We start from the raw sequence: 20,908 nt of genomic DNA on the forward strand, positions 1-20,908 counted from the left end.
CAGGGCAGCCATTGTGCATATAAATACATAATTTAAGCTTTATTTTCTTCATCCATCACCTATACCTGATTATCCTTGCAGGGCCGGGGGTGGGGCCCTGCAAGGATTGCCTATTTTATTTTAGGTAAATAAAATACCTAAAATAAGAAATGAGACAAGACAACTTCCTCAACTTTAAGAAATGTTCAATAAAATAAATGAACTACAAAGCAATCTTTATGTCAACAGAGTTACATTTCTGCATTAGGAATTGATTTCAGCTCATTATCAGTTACATATAAATAAAAACAAAACGATTTACAACTTTACAGATTTGTTTTTGTTTTTTTAGGAAATATAAAAAGGCAGTGGGTCAGAAAAAAAAAAAAAAAAGATTTATTAATAGAGCATCCTGACATGTAGCTCTTTCATCTCCAGGGAGACATAAATATATCATGTTGTGCAGCTTCACAGGCTGTTAATTACAAGTCTGACAGGTTTCTGTTGTGTTGTTCTGCTTTCATTTCTCCTCCTTCTCTCCTTCCTGCTGCATCCGTCTCTCCTCTTCCTGGCGCTCTCGGCCAAACTCAACCACCAAAGGTTTCCCGAGCAACCGGTACCCATGGACCAACTGCAGGGCATTATGGGCCGTTTCAGTGTCTGTTGCACAAAAATCAAACAAATATCCATGTTTTACATACTTACTGAGGATCGCACAGTGACTTCCATTCATTGTCAACTCTTTCTATGGCAGGGGTGTCAAACATACGGCCCGCGGGCCGCTTCCGGCTCGCTGGACAATTTAGTCCGGCCCGGTGGCTAAATGCATTATCATTATTAAAAAAAAATGTTTTTTTTTTAAATCCGCTTGATTTATGAATGTGATTAGTTTTATTATGATTCGTGCGGGGAATATCTCAAATGATATGGACACTACAATGGGAAAGTAGGAGAGGAAAGGAAGAACAAGAAGAAAAAAGAAAAGATGAAAGAAAGAGGAGATAAAAGGAAGAGAATGATAAAACAATTATTGAAAAAAACATGTACTTCGTTTAATTGAAAATCTGCAGTTCCTATATTGTCCACGAGGGGCGCTGTGTTTTAATTAGCAGATGGTAGCACTGAGCTTCAGATGTGGAATATTGATTTTAAATCATTTCTTAATTTTTATCTGTTTGATGTATTTTGTCATGCAGGACAGTGTTTTTAAGTTCCAAAAAATTTGAATAAATGTTTTTCAACATTGTACAATCACTGTGATCAGTTCTTATGCATAATGCACTTAAGTAAATGTTTAACTGAGTAAAAGTATTGTTTACTTTTCTTAAAAACGCTGAGGTTATTCATAATATATTGTGTAAAAGTGAAATTCATTTAATATAAAAATCAACAACAAGTCCACTTTTATTAGTTCTACTTAATCTTGCAATGAGTTTACTCGTGTGGCCCTCTTGAGATCAGATTAAGCTGAATGCGGCCCCTAAACCAAAATGAGTTTGACACCCCTGATCTATGGCCTAACCCTGACCCTACTCCTAAACCTTAAACTTAAAGCTAGATTTTTTCCCCACAGTCCCTTTTCGAATAACTGCTGTAGCAAAACAGACCCGAGCTCACTGTTGCCCAGTCTGCTTATTTCATGCGACTTTGGGCTTCTTTTTTCTAAAGTCACTTGTAAATTTCATGAGTCGCGGGTTGCGTTTTTTTTTTTTGCTTGTATCTGAAAGTAAAATTGCTTATTTGGGCTCTAAAATAAGTGATGATAAACAGGAGACCTGCTTGCACTACAGACACTTTGAGTATACCCAGCTGAAATATCCCTCCGCCTCATTATGCGCTGGAGTGCATCCTCCTCTAGACTGACACAGGAGCCGATGGGAGTAAAGGCTGAGGGACCAACCCATAAACCGTATTTTAATGCTTATTAATTTGTTGTCTTTGTATTTGACAAACTAAGGCTGAATCACATTGCCAGATGAACTACTGTGGAATTACAGTGTCAGCATATGAAGCTGTGCTAAACAGTTCTCTATCAAGGGTATTAAGCTCCTGCCCCAGTTGCAAGCAAAGTGTAAGACTCTGGAATGATCTGGAAATTTAAAACTTTTATCCAGGCTTTAAAAAAAAAATGTGTGCATGAACGTGAATATAAATGGCATGCAAAAATATACAAAGAAATTATTGTTGTTGGTGTGAAAGGTCAGAATTAGATGTGTAACAGAGTGAAAAAATTGACATTTATTAAAATGTAAAATTAATATTGATTTATATGTATATGCGTAATACCATGTCTATCTTTGTTTAAATATTTCGGCATGAAAACAGGTATTTATTTACACATTGTGTAAACATCAGGGTGTTAGATTAGTAATTTAGCCATTTTTGGCCAGAGTTTAACATTTTATGGCACCAGGATGTTTTCATTCCAATTCTGAAAAGTGCTTTAAAAAAAAAAATAAAAAAAATTTTTTTTGTACAAGCATGTTTTTTTATTAGCGTCATTTATTGCAAAATTGCAACTAAATTATACGAGTTCTTCAGCTTATTGATTCTGTGGTGGGGATCCTCAAAGCTCAGTTCTAGGTACCACTTTTTCCCCTTTTTATACCCCAGTTTAAGTTTTTTTCAATATCTGTTTTGGCAAACAAAGCTGTTCCTCCTAAAAGCTTTGTTTGCCAAAACAGCTTTCCATAAGCTGTAAGAAATACATACAAATAAATTAAAATAAATCAATAAAGTAAAAAGGAATAACCTTAAAATGAGTATTTTCACCCCTATAATAAGATAATTAGACATCCTGCATTTGAAATAAGATGATAGAGATGAGTTGTTCCTATTTTAAGTGTAAAAATCTCATTCCATTGGCAAATCATCTTATTTACCTGCTAAAATCAAGGATAAATGCACTAATTTAAAGAAAATTTGACTTATTTTTAGTTTTGTTTTTGCAGTGAACTACCAACATGACTCACTCTCCATGACTCAACATGGCAAATCAAGCTAACTGCTGCTTCCGCCCCTCATCCTGAACACAACCCCCTCTTCCCCCCTTTCCCGCTTATGCACGCCCACTTTGGAGGAATTATTCAAATTTGTCTGGGAACGGGATTATGCTTTCACTGAGGGGTGAGTTAACTAAAACATCTTGATTCTTTACCAGTCAACTCAGAGCTGATCACGTTTTGCTTCTAAATATTTTATTCTAATTACATGAGATCCTTCAGCATCTCACTTTTTGAAACTGATATTATTCAAGTTGTGTGTTTTTCTCAGGCTTGTCGTGACTTTTTACTTCAGTGTTCAAGATGTGTACACTGCAAAAACGGATCTAAAAATAAGCAAAATGTTCCTAAACATAGTGTTTTTATCCTTGAGTTGAGCAGGTAAATAAGATCATCTGCCAATGGAATGAGTATTTTGACCCCTAAATTAAGATAATTAGACACCCTGCACTTAAAATAAGATGATGGAGATGAACTGTTCCTATTTTAATTGGAAAAATCTTATTCTATTGGCAGATCATCTTGTTTACCTGCTCAAATCAAGGACAGATACACTCATTTTAAGAAAAATGTACTTATTTTTAGTTCTGTTTTTGCAGTGTACCGACCCAGCCTGGGCGGGGGTGAAACTCTTCCTCACCTGACAGCGTGATGAAGGCCTGACCCTTCATCCTTCCCGTCAGCAGCCGGTAAACAACCGGAGGCCCGTCCTTCTGCTCAAATCTGGAGAACAGCGCCACCAGCTGCGCGATGGACGCCTGTGCGCTCAGGTTCTTCACACATAGAACCTACAGTGGCAAAAGAAACGTGTAAAGTTATGACCTCTTACCCGAGCCAATCAGAAGCGTACTGTCATTCAGGTTTTCTCCCCAGAGTCTGAAACCATCGGATCATCACAGTGACAAACATTACGGGCACCTTGGAAGGTTTTCCTGGCTGGTAGCTTTGGAACCGTGCGATGCTCCGGATGCCCTCATCAGATTCTCGGTTTTTCAGGATTTCTTCATCTGTAAGCGTTTTGATCTCCCCACTGACGGTCAGCGGTTTTCCTGACGCTCCGGCCAGGCTGCCGATCGGCTGGTTCAGATCTAGCCGTACAGGAGGAGCTGGTGGGTCTGTCTCTGCTCTGTCCTGTGGGTTCTGCTGCTGGTCTGAGGGCTCGTGGCTCTGCGGATCTGACCCAAAACGAGACGAGTCTTTTGATTGGTCGCTGTTGCTCTGAGGGCTTTGGGACTGGTCAGATGGAGCGGTGGATGTCGATGAAGATCCCACTGCTTGTTGTCCCTCAGGGTTCTCTGGTGAAACAGGTTTCTGACACCTCAGAACATCTCTGTAAAGTGAGTCCATCGGGTCGGAGGATGACGCCCCCTGCTGGCTCTCCTCCGCGTCACCATCTGGGTTGGAAACGACACAAATCACAGCCAAATTTTACTCTACTCACTGCAAAAACAGAACTAAAAATAAGAAAAATCTACTTGAAATGAGTGCATTTATCCTTGACTTGTGCAGGTAAATAAGATGATTTGCCAATGGAATAAGATTTTGGCACTTTAAATAGGAACGACTCATCTCTATCATCTTATTTCAAGTGCAGTATATCTAATTATCTTATTTTAGGGGTCAAAATATTCGTTCCATTGGCAGATAATCTTATTTACCTGCTCAAGTCAAGGACAAATGCACCAATTTCAAAAAAGTTTTTACTTATTTTTAGTTCTGTTTTTGCAGTGCTGCTCCTTTTCCCTTTTTATATCGTTGTTATACCACTTTAAATGTTTCACATTTTGCCACTTTAGAACCACAAGCTAGTGCCCACTGGAAAAAAAGGAACTAAAAGTAAGTACTTTTCTTGAAATTAGTGTATTTTTCCTTGATTTAAGCAGTTAAATATGACTATTTGCCAGTGGAATGAGTATTCCTAACCCTAAAATGAGATAATTAGATACACTGCATTTGAAATAAGATGATGGAGATGAATTGTTCCTATTTTAAGTGCAAAAATGTTATTCCATTGGGAAATAGTCTTATTTACCTGCTCAAATAGAGGAAAAATACACTAATTTCAAGAAAAAATTACTTAATTTTAGTTCCCTTTTTGCAGTGCATAATTGTGGAGTGGAAGGAAAACAATACCTGATATTCACACTGCAAAAACGGAACTAAAAATAACTAAAATCTTCTTAAAATGAGTGCATTTATCCTTGATTTGAGCTGGTAAATAAAATGATTTGCCAATGGAATAAGATTTTTGCACTTAAAACAGGAAGAACTCATCTCCATCATCTTATTTCAAGTGCAGGATGTATAATTATCTTATTTTAGGGGTCAAAATACTCATTCCACTGGCAGATAATCTTATTTACCTGCTCAAATAAGTCTAAGTCTAAGTCAAATCAAGGACAAATGTACTAATTTCAAGAAATTCTTACTTATTTTAGCTGTGTTTTTGCAGTGCATAATTGTGGAGTGAAAGGAAATCAATACCTGATATTCAGCATCCGTTAGCGTGATGCCCCTAAATAAAATCCAGTGCAAACGTGTGTTTTCTAAGGTTGTAACAGGACTACTACGACTATTAGCCGTCTACAAAACATATGAGGGACACAGCAAAACACATGGCAGTAGGTCAAAAATTTAACTTTTTAGCAACGATGCAAAAAAGGTTTTAGAAGGAGGAAAACAATAAACATGACCCTGGGCAAACCATGCCCGTGGTAAAAGGCGGCGGTGGCCAGGTTATTAAGGGTCAGGGGGTACATGAAGGAGGCTTGGCCTTAAAACAGGGAAATTATGGAGGAAAAGGTGCCAGAGGAGACAGCAGTTTGGTTTCACCTTCTTGAAGGACAGCAACACTAGACAAGCAGCAGCTTTAGCTGCAGCAAAACATGTTTCTACAAATTATGTACTCAAATGCACACCACACTGTTTCACCTGTTTTTATTTTATTTTAAAACTATATATCCTTGTCTTTCCCCTTTACAGTCATGTGCTGATTTGTGTTCCACCTGTCACTTAAAATCCCAGTAAAACAAACTGATATTTTGGGTTGTAATGTGAAACGTCTGATTTGACTGTACCATCTGGTTCTCTTCTTTTTTGCAACTTCTTTTTTTAGACAATATAGAGTCTATTTCAGGATTATCAGTTGTGCAAAACGACTGAAAAAGCTAAAGAACGAAGGAAACAGACAGGCAAACAAAGCAGAGTTTCCAGCAGGAAGTCAGACAAAGGAAACCTCAACATGTGACTTCTAGAAATGCACCGATGATGTGTGAAGACGGCAATTAAAACGCCTGGAGATAAGAAAATATAATTCCTCCTTTTCAGAATGTCTTTGTAAAAGGAGAAAGCCGATAATACAACATTATTGTCTGAGCTCCTGTGGGATAAAAGTCTCACACTGCAAAAACGGAACTAGAAATAAGTAAAATGTTCTTTAAAATTAGTGTATCTGTCCTTGATTTGAGCAGGTAAATAAGATGATTTGCCAATGGAAAAAGATTTTTGCACTTAAAATAGGAACAATTCATCTCCATTATCTTATTTCAAGTGCAGGATATTTAATTATCTTATTTTAGGGGTCAAAATACTTATTCCATTGGCAAATAATCTTATTTACCTGCTCAAATCAAGGATAAATACACTAACTTTAAGAACATTTTACTTATTTTTAGATCTGTTTTTGCAGTGCAGTTTCCTTTGATAACTCTACAGTAACTTTCTGTCTCTTCTCTGACGGCTGGGTTGACGATACCTCGATGGTAGAGAGCTGTGAGGAAACCCAGGCGCTCGTTGCCCTGGAACAGCGCCTGTTCGATCTCCATCTCCCGGCGCGACAGCGGCCGGCTGGCGGAGAAGCGCTGTGGTCGGGACAGCAGCTCCGCTCTGGCTTCGATCTTGTCCCTGATCACCTGCAGACGCTGCTGCTTTGCATCCGGAGCCGCACACACGCCGCTGCCCTGTGAGGCAGAGCCAGGGTTAAGCGGGTCCTGCCTGCAGAATGTTACCTAATGCAGTGGAGTTGAACCTTATCGCCTGCGTCCGCAGCGTCCCTGCTCCGCCACAGCTGGATCTCGGCGTCGGTGAGGCCCAGCTCCCGCAGGCTGACCAGCTCCTGCTCCCCGTCCTGCAGAGCCTGAAACTGGGAGAGGCTCCTCACTCCCGCCGCCTGCCGGCCGAACGGCCGGTAGAGCGACGCCGGGGCGAAGCACTGCCTCTTCGCCACACATCTGTAAGACGGAGCGGGTTTCAAAGTGACGTAAACACGCTTTTGAAACAGCTACACAGAAAATTAAAAATCCTCAGACGTTTTCTGTATGAGCCCCTGAAGGTGGTGTCTTTAAATTCCCCAGGTTGCTCTGTGGGACACTGCAAAAGCGGAACTAAAAATAAGTAAAATCTTCTTAAAATGAGTGTATCTTTCCTTGATTTGAGCAGGTAAATAAGATAATCTGCCAATAGAATAAGATTTTTGCTCTTAAAATAGGAACAACTCATCTCCATCATCTTATTTCAAGTGCATTATATCTAATTATCTTATTTTAGGGGTCAAAATACTCATTCCACTGGCAGATAATCTTATTTACCTGCTCAAATCTAGGACAAAAACACTAATTTTAAGAACATGTTACTTATTTTTAGATCCGTTTTTGCAGTGTGGAACACTGCCAAGCGTTTGACTGGCACTTTTCTGCAAATATAAGTCTATATTTACTCTTTAATGCATTAAGTTTTAAATAAGGAAGGAGGAGAGTCACAATTTAACTCATAATTGTGTAAAAGTAACATAGAAACATCTTATAAGAGACTAAACTGATAAATATAATGTGCATGTAATCCATCCCAAATACTACTTAGAAAAGACTTTCTCATAACTGCTCTGTTATTTCAATTCAATTCAATTAAATTTTATTTACACTGCAAAAAAGAACTAGAAATAAGTAAAATATTCTTTAAAATGAATGTATTTGTCCTTGATTTGAGCAGGTAAATAAGATGATTTGCCAATGGAATAAGATGTTTGCACTTAAAATAGGAACAATTAATCTTCATCATCTTATTTCAAGTGCAGGATGTCTAATTATCTTATTTTAGGGGTCAAAATACTCATTCCATTGGCAAATAATATTATTTACCTGCTCAAATCAAGGATAAATACACTAATTTTAAGAACATTTTACTTATTTTTAGATCCGTTTTTGCAGTGTATATAGCGCCAATTCATGAAACATGTCATCTCGAGGCACTTTACAAAGTCAAATTCAATCTAATTATACAGATTGGTCAAAAATGTCCTATATAAGGGAACCCAGTTGATTGCATCAAAGTCCCGACAAGCAGCATTCACTCCTGGAGAAGCGTAGAGCCACAGGGAGAGTCGTCTGCATTGTCCATGGCTTTGCAGCAATCCCTCATACTGAGCAAGCATTAGCATTTCATTATCTTATTTTTTTTTTAAATAGATTTAACAGAAAATAATGCAGTTTTTTATTTTTTATTTCCACCCCCCCCAAAAAAAATCAGGACTATGATAGCAGCTTGTTCTAGTTCACCACACCTGACCCAGATCAGGTAAATAAAGATCGCTCTGAAGAGTCATGTCGACTCCACATGACAGCAAAAAAAAAAGAAAAGGAAATGCTCATTTTAGACCCGTATAAAAGCAAACGCTTGTCTTACAAAATAACAAGACTCTAATCTAGGGAACAGACATCACTCCACAATGGACTGCAGCAGCATGCAGGGACAAAAACCTCACCATTTCTAATCAGTATAAAATAATCTTGTAAGAATCGTTTCTTCTGAAACATTTAGCAAATCAAATTCACGTGTTTTAGGAAAGCGACAGAAAGGGGCAGATGCTGACCGGTCGATGTCGACGCCGGTGTGGAGCTGCTGCAGCAGGAGGCTGTGCAGCCGCCTCTGGCCCTCCGTCTCCTGCTCCTCCAGCAGGGGGCCCTCCTCGCAGGCTGGCCGGCTCACTCTGGGTGTTTAAAAACAGACACAGGTCAACAACGCACAGCGGCCACAGACATCATATACGTAGACATAGAACGCAGGTTCGCACGTCAACGTCACCGCCATATTGTATGTGGCAGAAAAAAGTTAAGTTCTGTTGTAGTGAACGGGAATCAGAAAAGATGCCTCATTCCTGTGCTGCATGGAAATGTATTCTGGCGGATTTCACTACTTGTATCTACCTTCTATCTATCTATCTATCTATCTATCTATCTATCTATATCTATATATATCTATCTATATCTATATATATATATAGAAGGCAGATACAAGATACACACATACACACACACACACACATATATATATATATACATATATACATATATATATATATATATATATATATATATATATATATATATATATATATATATATATATATATATTGTGTGTGTATGTGATATGAATATAAGGATCAATTTGTTAAATCTAAACATTGTGGTCTTCATTATTTCATAAAACCGTGTCACATGTGAACCTTTAGGAACAGACTTTTTGGGGGAGTATTAAAGAGGTAAAATTAATAATATGATTAAAAAAAGTCCTAGGTCAATAAAGTAAAAAAAAACAAAACAAACAAACACAAAAGTGATAATGTTATGAGAAAAACGTCATATTATGAGAATTAAGGTGGAACATTTCCAGAATAGTCACAGTTTGCAGAATTATTTCACTCCTGGAGTATTAGGGCCAGGTTAGATTATTTTAAATATTTGTATTCTTTAGGAGAATAAATTCAGGAGAATGAAGCTAAAGGGATATGAAAATAAACTTGTAATATTACAAAAACAAAAATACTACGAATACAAAGTATATTCAGAGATTAAAGTCCCTCTGATGCTGTTTAAGTGACTGAGTAACTGCAGATTTGCCACATTTAAGATGGCGGACGCTCTGACGCATCGCAGCATAGGCAGAACCCGCCCAATGACGCGTCTACTCTTATATTATGTCTATGACAGCGGCTCTGATGCTGCTGATACAGGAGCAGGAAGCAGGTAAAACCACAATCATAATGCAGTTTGTGTTGCAATGCGCCGTCATGTCACACCCGTTTTAAAACTGCCCAACGATTCACATCTTATAAAGAGAAAACCTGAGAGGGTTTGAAGAGCTTTTAAAACAGACTTTTGTTTCGGTTACAAGTGTTTTATTCGTTTTTAGAAAGGAGCAAGTCGCTTTAGTTACTGAGTGAAGAGTAAACGGTTTAAAGGCATTTGTTGAATTTGGGGTTTAGTTGAAAAATATTTTATTGATCCCAAAGGGAAACAAAACATTGCTGTAACTCATATGATACAGGTTTCTAGATGCTGATGGCAGCAGGCAGGAAGGCTCTCTACAGGATGAGGAGGATGCTCACTGCAAAAATAGACCAAAAAATAAGAATTTTTTTCTTGAAATGAATGTATTTACTTGATTTGAGCAGGTAAAGAGGACTATTTGCCAATGGAATAAGATTTCTGCACTTAAATTAGGAACAATTCATCTCCATAATTTTATTTCAAGTGCAATATATATAATTATCTTATTTTAGGGGTAAAAATACTCATTCCATTGGCAAATAATCTTATTTACCTGCTCAAATCAAGGGCAAATACATTAATTTCAAGAAAATTTTACTTATTTTTAGTTCTCTTTCTGCAGTGCTCAGGGTTCTCCGTAATGCTCCTCATTTTATGAATAATCCTCTAGGTTCTAGAGCAGTTCCCACACTGGAAAAATAAGTAAAATTTAATTGAAATGACTGTATTTGCCCTCGATTTGAGCAGGTAAATAAAATTATCTGCCAATTGAATACGATTTTTGCACTTAAAATAGGAACAACTCATCTCAACCATCTTGTTTCAAGAGCAGTATCTCAAATTATCTTATTTTAGGGCTCAAAATGCTAATCTCATTGGTAGATGGTCCGTCCCTTCTTGTAGACGGCTTCACCGTAGCGTCTCCGGTTCAATCTGTTGTCCAGGGGAGCAGCGAGGCATTTCTACTCCTCCACTTCTCCTCCCATGTTTCCCGTTTCCCCTGAAATCTACGATAACCTTCATTGTTTTCCTCATATTCAAGATCTCCAATGGGTTATAAGTCATCCGAGTAGGTGACAGATGAGGTAACGTCATGTTAAGGAGATAGTAAAGCTATTATTGTTTTTTTAGAAAAATATTCTTTATGTTTCAGACAGGATTTCTTATATATCTTATGCATTCCTGCAAAGACTACATAAAAAAGGTAAAAACAGCACAACACCGGTTCGTATTGTGACAATGCTAAGATATAATGTATGGATATTAGGAAGGATTTGTATGCATTTAATTCTGCAACCAGAGAACTGAGAAATGTTTCATCCAACAACTATTACCAAGAAATAGTTACGCAACTAGAAGAGCTTCAAGAGAAAGCAGAAGACAGTTAAATGTTCATGCTGAACATGACTTTGCAAGAAACCATCTTATTCAGATGATACAGACATGACACAGATGATCAGAAATGTGGATTTGGGAAAGTTTAAAGCCATTTCAAAACAATCTGAGGTCCATCATCAACAAAGAGAGAGAAAAGTGAGTAGACCATTTCTACATCCATTGGACCAAACAGGGATCAGAGCAGCCAGGTTCTACTAATGAAAACCTGTAGATCAGATTATATAAGCAGCAGGTTTGGTATAAAAGCAGGAGTTTTGTCAGTTTGCTAGTCTGGAGAATTCATGCCGTCTTCAAATTCCAAGGCAGAAAGAGGGCCATACAGAAGCAAATATCGATGCCTGTCCATCTTCGAAGGGTTATAAGGCAATTTCCAAGCGATATGAAGTGTATCGGAAAGCTTATTCAGCTCACAAGTGGAGTTTACATCCCGTGTGAGTTTCCGTCGAGTAATGGCGTATGAGTTAGGCTGTCTGGAAATGGCACAGCAGTCCGAAGCTCCTTTCCTCCCCACGATGGAGTTCTTACTGTTGACCTTGTGAAAAGTCAAGGAACAGGAGGTAGGAGCTATAATTAGAACGTTTCAGATGCAGCCTGGGACTTGTAGTGAGTACGTTGACCAGGAACTCTTCTGTTTATCAAAGGAATCTAGAGTCAAATGTGACAAAAACCTGCCCCGACAGCTGCCAAATTATACCAAACAAATGTAAAAACAGAATGGGTGGAAGAGGAGTCAATGTGTTCCAATGGCCTAGTCAAAGTCCAGACTTTAAATCTCAATGCACCAAAGCCTTCACAACGATAACAAATTAACCCCAACTACTGAGATTATGCTGCTAAGGCTGGTTCTCAAATGTGCTCAAAGATGTCTTTTCCCCCCAATGACTGTATCACACTATGCAAAAACAAAATAACAAATTATGAACTATATAAACCAGGACACCCTAGAACATCACTGTCATAACAAACTTCTGAGGGAGGAAATATTAGCGACGTGTTAACACGTTTTCCTCTTTTATGTCGATCTCCAGGGTTCGGGTAGAAACCAGTGATGCAGCAGAAGGTCCGTGTTAGCACCAGACACAACCGTGTACTGTAAGAAATGGAGTGTGTTCAAATAAAACTGTTAAAAACGACTAAAAAGCATAACTGCTAGCTTGGAACGGTTGCGCTATCTCCATGACAACAAGACGAACATGTCCGACCTAAGCCGCGCGACAGCTGAGCAACGGCTTTATTTCTGTAGTTTCATCCGATTTTAAAGTCAAAACCGTATTTAAAATCACATTTTTTTAGTCGATCAGACAAAAATAAACTACTTTAAAACGAAGCTATTTTATCTCGTTCAGAAAGTGTAGTTTACCTTCGCATGCTTCCTGTTTAAGATTTCCGGATCCTGTAGCTAGGAATCATGGGAAAGGTAGTTGAACGTCGGCGTGAGCAACGGAAACATATGAAAAAGGTTGGTTTCATCTTTACGGAGCTGGAAAAACTAATTTACAAATATTACCTGAGAAACCTTTTTGTTGAAATGATACATGATGAAAATCTAATTGGATTATTTTAAATATCTACTGTCTTTAGAAACGTTGCACCCAATACCCAATTGAACATCAAAATAGGTACTAACAAAGGAAGAGCATTCATATTTTCTTTTCTTCTGTTAAACAACTTGTGCAAGGAAATAAGGACGAAAAAAATTATGGGGTAGCGCCACACCTGCTTCTATTAAGGGCGTGCCTACGCGCTTTCATTAGTTATGGCTGTTCTCCATCGAGGACCAAAAAGGTCGCAAACCACTAAACAATCATTTAAACAGCTATGTTTTTTTATTTACAACCCTATAAACAGTAGTGTTTTAGAAACATTATATAATGTGTAAATAATTTATTAAATAAAAGCATAATTTATATTTTTATATAACTATGTATAAATCATATCCCCCCTCAGATTGCCAGTTATTGGCGGCTTATGAAAACACTATAGAAATCCCTTATATGAAGCAAGGCAATCCCTGTTCACTAACTTTGGCATAATTCTAAATTATTTAGAACATTCTTCATTCATTCATTATATATATATATATATATATATATATATATATATATATATATATATATATATATATATATATATATATATATATATAGAGAGAGAGAGAGAGAGAGAGAGAGAGAGAGAGAGAGAGCTATAAATATAGATATATCTATATCTATACATATATATATGTAAACATATATGTGTGTGTATATATATATATATATATATATATATATATATATATAATGTTCTGGAGCGAGAGAGAGAGAAAGAGAAAGAGAGAGAGGCAATGTATATCCATATTGATCTATCTACCCTTGATTTAATTATTGTAGGTACAATATTTCCAATGTTGTTGTTTTCAGTTATATAATATGTATTTATAAGCTGATTTAATGAATCTAAGCACTTTTGACTCTGTAGATTTCTCTTTTGTGTGTGTTAGCGTAATCTTTTAGAGGTGAGGCTCGCAACGCCTTATAGGAAATGTCTCCACCCACAACCGGCCTCAATTAGCTCTCTCCTTATGACGTCAGTAAGGTGACATGGGCGCTGCATGCTATTAAGGGGATGCAGGAGTTGCACATTGCATGCATCATCCCCCCCCCCTCCTCTGAAGATTCGTGCAGAAGCCCCCCTGGTCGACTGGGCCCAGGCTGCATTGGGCTCCGCTCCTCTGCAGGGCTGCAGCTCTGCTGACTGACAGAGAGATGAGGGGTGGGGACGCAGGGTGGGGTCACAAGCAGGGAGAGGCGGAGGAGGAAAAGGCAGAGAGAGAGAGCCCAGCCCTTCAATGCACGGCAACAACAAGCCGACTCAGAGAGAGGGAGAGACTGCAGGAAGCCCCGGCCGTGTTTCTGATTTGTTTTGTTTTTTTTTGGGGGGGGGGAGATGAAGCTCAGGGAGCCGTCGACGCTGCTGCGGATATGAACTGAAAAGACACACTCGGAAGAGGCAGGGATCGTGGTCCTGCATATCCCGAAAATTCACTGTAAAGGTGAACAAAACAAAAAACAAACAAAAAAAAAACAGCACCGCCCCAAATAGAAATCGGCCCGTCTCCCCTCTGACAGCTCAGATAGTGCTACACCCAAAAAGCCCCGGTCGACCCCCCTCCTGCTCCTGATCCTGCTGCTCCACCCCTCCGCCGCCGCCGCACCGCTCCGGCAACCGAGATGCACACGGAGACCCGTAACAAGAAAGTAAGTGCACCTTATTCCTGGTCAGAGGAAGGGGGGGTTGGTGGGGGGGGGGGGACGTGTGCCTGTTGTGGATGGTCTGCCTTGCCTTGCGCACGGGCACAGTTGACATTGTCAGCCTTAACATGTGTCTGCTCGTTTTAAATGTCAGCGACGGTGCGCCGTGTGTGCAGCGGGCGGACAGGTGCATCCTTCCCAGGCAGAGGAAGAGTTGTTGTAACGGCGACCTGGTTGCGTTTTGCAAGCGCACCGTGCATGGGGGGTGGGGGGGAGTCCTTTTCTTTAATTTCCACGCTCAACGCGGAAGCTTCTGCGTCTCTGTCTCTCTCTCTTGTCTGTGTGAGGGCGACGGGCGGCAGTTCAATTTTTAAATGCTCCGAAGATCTCAGGGAGGAAACGGAAAGCAGCTTCTGCAGCTTTGCAGGACACCATCTTAGCTTTTAAAGGGCCAGCAGCCTCTTTTTTTTTTTACAGCCCCCCTCTCTTCCCCCCAAACACATCCATGGGAAGCAGCCAGGTGCGCTGCCTCCAGGTACGCTCTGTACCAGTTGTGCAGTATTTTATATTTCCTGACCTCTTTGTCCCGTTTTATTGGGGCTTTGTAGACCAAGTGGTGCATAATTGCTCTTATTTTTGCCCATTCCTCTAAGCAGCATAGGTCAAGCCCAGTCAGAATGGGTTAGTGGTTACCACGGGTTCCCAATTGGATTTTGGTCCATCCAACGTAGCTTCAGCGCTGTGCCTGCTGTAGAAAAGCACGATGCTGCCACTGCAGCTTTTCAACGTAAAGACGGTTTCTCAGGGAAATGTGCTCGCAGTTTAGTTGTCATCCCGGCCAGAGGACCTTCCTTTACATCAGAGGTGTCCAACCTTTTCGGTACATGGGCCAAAATTGTCAAGTCAAAGGAACTCGAGGGCCAAAAAATGAACAAAAATCTTTTTTAAACCAAAAAAAATATACTTTTTTTTAACCTGCTCTACAAAATATGATAATTTTAAACAAATAAGTCAGATTCTTTTGTAGGAAACGAATGTGTAAATTATTGTATATCCAAAAATTAAAAAAAGGGTTCTGCTCATTTGTTGTATTCATCCAGTTTGCAAATTATTTTGAATAATTTAATTTGACTCTTTAACAATAAATCTAGTAATATCAGAACAGTATTTGGGTCACTTGCTGTAATTAGCCAGTCTTAATAATTGAATTCAAAGCAGATTTTAATGCCCCAAAGTCTGCATTTGAGTAACTAAATGCCACTGGATAGATGCTAGTCTGAAATTAAAGAGAACGTCAAGTGTGTTTATTAAAAGATGAATACTTTGTGTCGTACTGAACGTTTTAAATTGTAGGATTGTTACTTTTCTGTACTAATTTTGCCCTAATTAAAAACAAAAAGTTTCCATCTGCATCAACCACTAGTGCTGGTGGAACAAAACTTTCTTGAAATGCAATGGGGGGGCCACCCAAAATCAGTAGAGGGGCCACACTTTGGACACGCCTGCTTTACATTATTATTATTTTTTTTTTTTGGCAAACTAGACAGGATCTCTTTGGCCTTTTTGTTTTCGGATACTGATATTTTTTCATAAAGGCCAGAATTGTGACAAATCAATCTCAACAGATTTTCCAACTTGAGCTGTAGACGTCTGCAGCTCCTCCAGAGTTACCATCATGGGCCTTTTTTTGTTTTTTTACTTTAATCAAGCCGTCCTCACCCTGACCCTGGCAGGTCTGCGGGGGTGCCGTGCTTTTTCCATTTTTTCGCTCTGTGTTCAATGGTCACAAAGTTGCCATATTGTTTTTTTGTGAACTTCTCCGCGACTTTATCCCTGACCCCCATCTGCCGTGTTCTTGGTGCCGTTTGCTCTCCGATGTTCTCTAACAGAACCGTCTGAGGCCGTCAGAACAGCTGCATTTACGACGAGATAAAATTACACACAAGGAGGGGGAGGGGGGGGGGGTTATGAAAGCAAATGACTGCACTGGATTTCATTCAGAGTTCATCATTGCAAAATTGGTATAATTTCCTTCCGCCTGAATTTAGTTTTTGTAATCTGATATTCAGATCAGAGTTTCTGTGTGTGTACGTTATTCAGTTTTCTTTAAATCAAAGAATAATAATAATTCTCATTAAGTTTTAATCTCTTTAGGCGAATCCTTCCTTCACACCAGGTGTTGCTTTATGTCAAATTCCCATTTAGCCTCCTCAGCGCAGCTTCATTCATTTTTCATGGCACGGCTTCTAAAAGTCGCATCCAGTGGCGTTTGGTAACGTTGTTCTCGGTGGCGGTGAAGGTCTCTGAGGCCTTGCTGGACTGGAGCCTGTAAATAAGCTGCTGGGCTGAGAGGCACTGAGGCAGCTAGGGGGGAGTGTAGTTTTACAAACATTTCTCTGAGACGGAGCTGACATATTCCCCGCAGTCTTTCTCTCTCTCTCTCTCTGTTGACCGAGAACGTACGCGGGCAAAGGAAGTCTCAAGATCTGCCACGGGAATAGTAGTCTGAATATTAAAATGCCAACTTTTTATTCATTTATAGTTTTTTTTTTACCATGACTGCTTTTGAAAGTTATTGTCCTCCACTGTCAGATCAACTGTGGCTTAGCACCACATGTACGCTGCTCCAGTTCTCTTTTGTTGTTGTTGTAAAAATGTGTGTGAATTGTCGGAGAACTTTGGTTTCCAGGGGAAAAACACGGCGACGGCCTCGCTGAATGAAGGCCTTTCAGCAGAAAGTGGAAACCAGCAGATCCGCCTGCAGCCTCGTTAGAGTTCAGAAGGAGACGGTAAACCTGCGACAGGCAAACTAAGGTGTGATCGCAACACCTCGCTCCACAGGAATAAACCCGACGTTTAATACTTGCATCTGAAACTCTGGACATGCAAAACAACAACAAATAGAGTAAATGTGCTGAACTTGGAAGCCATTGTTGAAGCAGAAAGCTTTTGGTGGGTTTTTAAAAAGTGCGACGTAACTGCAGCTGTTTTGGCGCGTCTGGCTTTTTTCCACCCCCGCTAAGACTCGTCTGCCCTATGACGTCCTCGCTGTCGTCGCTCTGTAACACAATGGTCTTCGTCGTCCGACAAAATGCTTACTGTAGGCTTCTCACTTTTTTTTTTTTCTCCCTCTCTCTCTCTTGTCAACCACAAAAATAACTAACGCCCCTCATCCTGCGTGGCAGAGCGTTTCCTCCTGCTCAGAGCTGCAGGAGTGCAGCTGTGACGGTTCAGGCTGCTAAGAACTGTCGTCGTGCCGGGAGACACCTGCCGCCCGGCAGCGAGGCACACATTTGTCGACACGTTTGTGGGTCCAAGTACGCAAGCGAAAGTACATGTACTTATTGAAAAGTACATCGCATATTTCAACGTGAATATCAAAGCAGAACGTCTGAGACTTTGAGGCTACGTAGTCGGAAAGGCGGTGACGTCCTATAAATCCGAACCGTAGGGCCAAAATACAACAACTTTTCCTGGGTTTGTATATCAAGAGATGGGGGGGGGGGGAAAGTCGATTACGTTTATTCGTCATATTGCACAGCCGTTGTTTCTCAGAGAGCAATATGTTTACGGGGCCATTTCAGCAGGATTTCATCAGTCTCTCACTCTTCAGGAGGAATTTTCACTGTATTCTTCTTTTTTTTTTTTACTCCCAGTGTTGCTTTATTTCATCGAGGTTTGCAGACATTTGTTCCTATACAGCTCTCTTCAAGTCCAACAGCAACATATCAATCAAGTTTAAGCCTGGACTTTGACTAGACCACCGAAATGTATTGATTATTTTCTTTTTTTTCCGCCCGTTCTGCTGTAGATGAGGCGTTTCATTTAGTGTTACCGTCCTGTTGCTGACCCGGTTTTGGCCGACCTGCGTGGCCTCATCTCTAAGATACTGAAGTATTTTAAAGTTTAAAGTTGCCAAAGCTGCTAAGCTGTCCAAAGGATGTTGTTGCATGTGGTCTTTAGAGAGAAGAGCCATTCTGTTTTAACGCTGCCAAACAAGCCGCGCTTGTTCACCTTTTTCTAATCGTGCGTTGCACAGTCGGGTCCGGAAGGCTGGCTGAGACGCCAGCTCTTAAAACAAGTGTCTTATGTAGGGTGTTTTTACTTCCTTAATCATGATTACTGTCGTTGTAGAAGGATTGACTTCAAAACGTTTGCTTCTAACTCCTCACATGTTGATGAGAAGAGTGGTCGCTGCTTCCCTGAAGCTTCTGCTGATGTCTTTCCGTCTGTGCCTGTGTGCTGCAGAGCATCGTACCACGAGAGCTCCTGCTTTCACACAAGTGGCCAGGTTGATGATTAATTAATCTAGTGCATCTGATCAGGAGCACCTGGCTGCAGCTTTCTCTTAAATCCTGTTAGCAGCGAGTGTGCCTCAAGTTTTTTTCACACAAAGCTTTTACGTGTCAGCTTTAGCTTTGTCTAATTAACAGTGACGATCACATGTATCCTTATTTTCTTTGTGTTTCAGTATATAGTTTAATGGCGGGTACATAATGAGGATCAGCTCAGAAAATGCTAGAAATTTCCTTTTTGTTTTTTTAGTGTTATTTTACTACACTGCAAAAAGGGAACTAAAAGTACGTAAAATTTTCTGGAAATTTGTGTATTTTTCCTTGATTTGAGCAGCTAAAAAAGAATATTTGCCAATGGAATAAGAGTTTTGCACTTAAAATAAGAACATTTCATCTCCATCATCTTATTTCAAGTGCAGAATGTCTAATTATCTTATTTAAGGGGTAAAAATACTCATTCCACTGGCTAATACTATTATTTAGCTGCTCAAATCATGGGAAAATATTAAAAATTTGAAAAAATGTTACTTACTTTTAGTTCACTTTTTGCAGTGTAAGAATGTGAACCTGGGTTCAAATTAATATTCTTCAAATTAAAAAAAAAAAAAAAACCATAGATGTCTTCCAATATTTCTTCCTGGAGAAATCATATCTTCTGACGTACTGCAGTGAGCTTTAAAGGCTTTAACTAAAATAAAAATGAGAATAATGTGAACCTTCGCTCTAATTTTCCTTTTTACCGTCTCGGTTAGTTGTTTTTTTTAATACATTTTCACGTCCACTGGGTCGCAGTTTTTGACACACGAGAGAAGTGCAGAGTTTCGTCACAGTAAAAGCTGCTTGTCGTTGGAGTTCTGTCTGCAGCAGCCAGACCTCACTGAGCATGCTCAGTGCGTTCTCACCACAGCATGTGTGGCTCAGCTGAGATGTTGATATGTGAACAGGGTCAGTCGTACGATCCCCAGCAGGACATCTGCAGCAAAGGTTGCTGGAGTTCAAAGTCTGTGTGTGTGTGTGTGAATGAGAGGGAAGTGATGCCACTCAGGAGGTAATGATTCACTAACCTGCTGAACAAAAATTGATCTCTGAGATAGCAGAGCTTTTCTCCCCCACCCTCCACACACGCACAGATACAAAAGTTTGACACATTTAAAAACCCTGATGTGTTTTTTTGTCTTAACCTCAAATCATGGAACTTGTTTGCTGATTTTTTTTTTTTTATTATTTATTTTTTTTGGCAGCTTCACCTTTTTAACCTCTGCCGTGCATACAGCGCTTCATTCGGGGTTTTTCCCAGAGCAAAGTTGGTGCTATACCCATTTAGCTCAGTTGTTTTCTGCTTATACTGTCAAAGGTCAAAGGTCAGAGTCGAGGTCCAAAAAAACAACAAAGTCCATCTTTGATTCGCCTCTTTGCTGGGCAGAGGAAATTATCACTTTTATTCAAGCTGGAAGAAAAGATCTTTCTGTTTAAGGTTGCTTTTACTCTGCTTAATATAAAAGAAAATGCTTTTCCAAAGTAGTTGTTTGTAGGGCTGAACGATTTTGTAAAATAATCTAATTGCGATTTTTTTTTTTTCTTAATATTGTGATTTAATACGATTTTTTTTTTTCCAGTTTAATTTATCTTGTGTTTCAAAATATATACAAACAACAAATCAATTTGTTTCCTCACCATGTGGATTAGTTGCTAAAAGGCCCACAGCATCTAAACTCGGAGCAGTAATGATTGCGTTCTGCCTACAATATATTTCAATCAAAATTGCAATTTTGACTTTTCTCCGCATTAACCACAAGCAACAAAAATGGCCTCTAAATAAAGATGTTTGTAAACAAGGACTATTTTAAATATGAACTTTTAATGTTTCTACTGATCAGAATATTATTCAAGAGAACAGCTTTTAATTTAATTAGACATCAATCCTTGTTGAACATAAAGTGCAAAGTCCAACCAACAAG

The 20,908-nt window shown here is 39.4% G+C and overlaps 2 protein-coding genes across 2 annotated transcripts in view; one reads left to right on the forward strand and one right to left on the reverse strand.

Moving 5' to 3' along the window:
• Nucleotides 1–357: 357 nt before the first annotated feature.
• rbm41 (RNA binding motif protein 41) lies at nucleotides 358–12,869 on the reverse strand. The gene is made up of 7 exons (XM_036142786.1): nucleotides 12,783–12,869; nucleotides 8,848–8,964; nucleotides 7,009–7,210; nucleotides 6,736–6,940; nucleotides 3,900–4,375; nucleotides 3,622–3,769; nucleotides 358–639 (listed from the first exon to the last, which is right to left on the reverse strand). Exons 1-7 carry the CDS (start codon nucleotides 12,788–12,790, stop codon nucleotides 500–502), a joined length of 1,296 nt encoding a protein of 431 aa, XP_035998679.1. The 5' UTR covers nucleotides 12,791–12,869; the 3' UTR covers nucleotides 358–499.
• The window catches only part of klf8 (Kruppel-like factor 8), an 81,883-nt gene continuing 73,805 nt past the window's right edge, over nucleotides 12,831–20,908 (forward strand). Inside the window, 2 exon segments of the mRNA XM_012868875.3 lie at nucleotides 12,831–12,839; nucleotides 14,542–14,661. Coding sequence (XP_012724329.3) covers nucleotides 12,831–12,839; nucleotides 14,542–14,661 — 129 coding nt within the window.

The sequence above is a fragment of the Fundulus heteroclitus genome, chromosome 11, assembly GCF_011125445.2.
Source record: "Fundulus heteroclitus isolate FHET01 chromosome 11, MU-UCD_Fhet_4.1, whole genome shotgun sequence".
NCBI classification, from domain to species: domain Eukaryota; kingdom Metazoa; phylum Chordata; class Actinopteri; order Cyprinodontiformes; family Fundulidae; genus Fundulus; species Fundulus heteroclitus.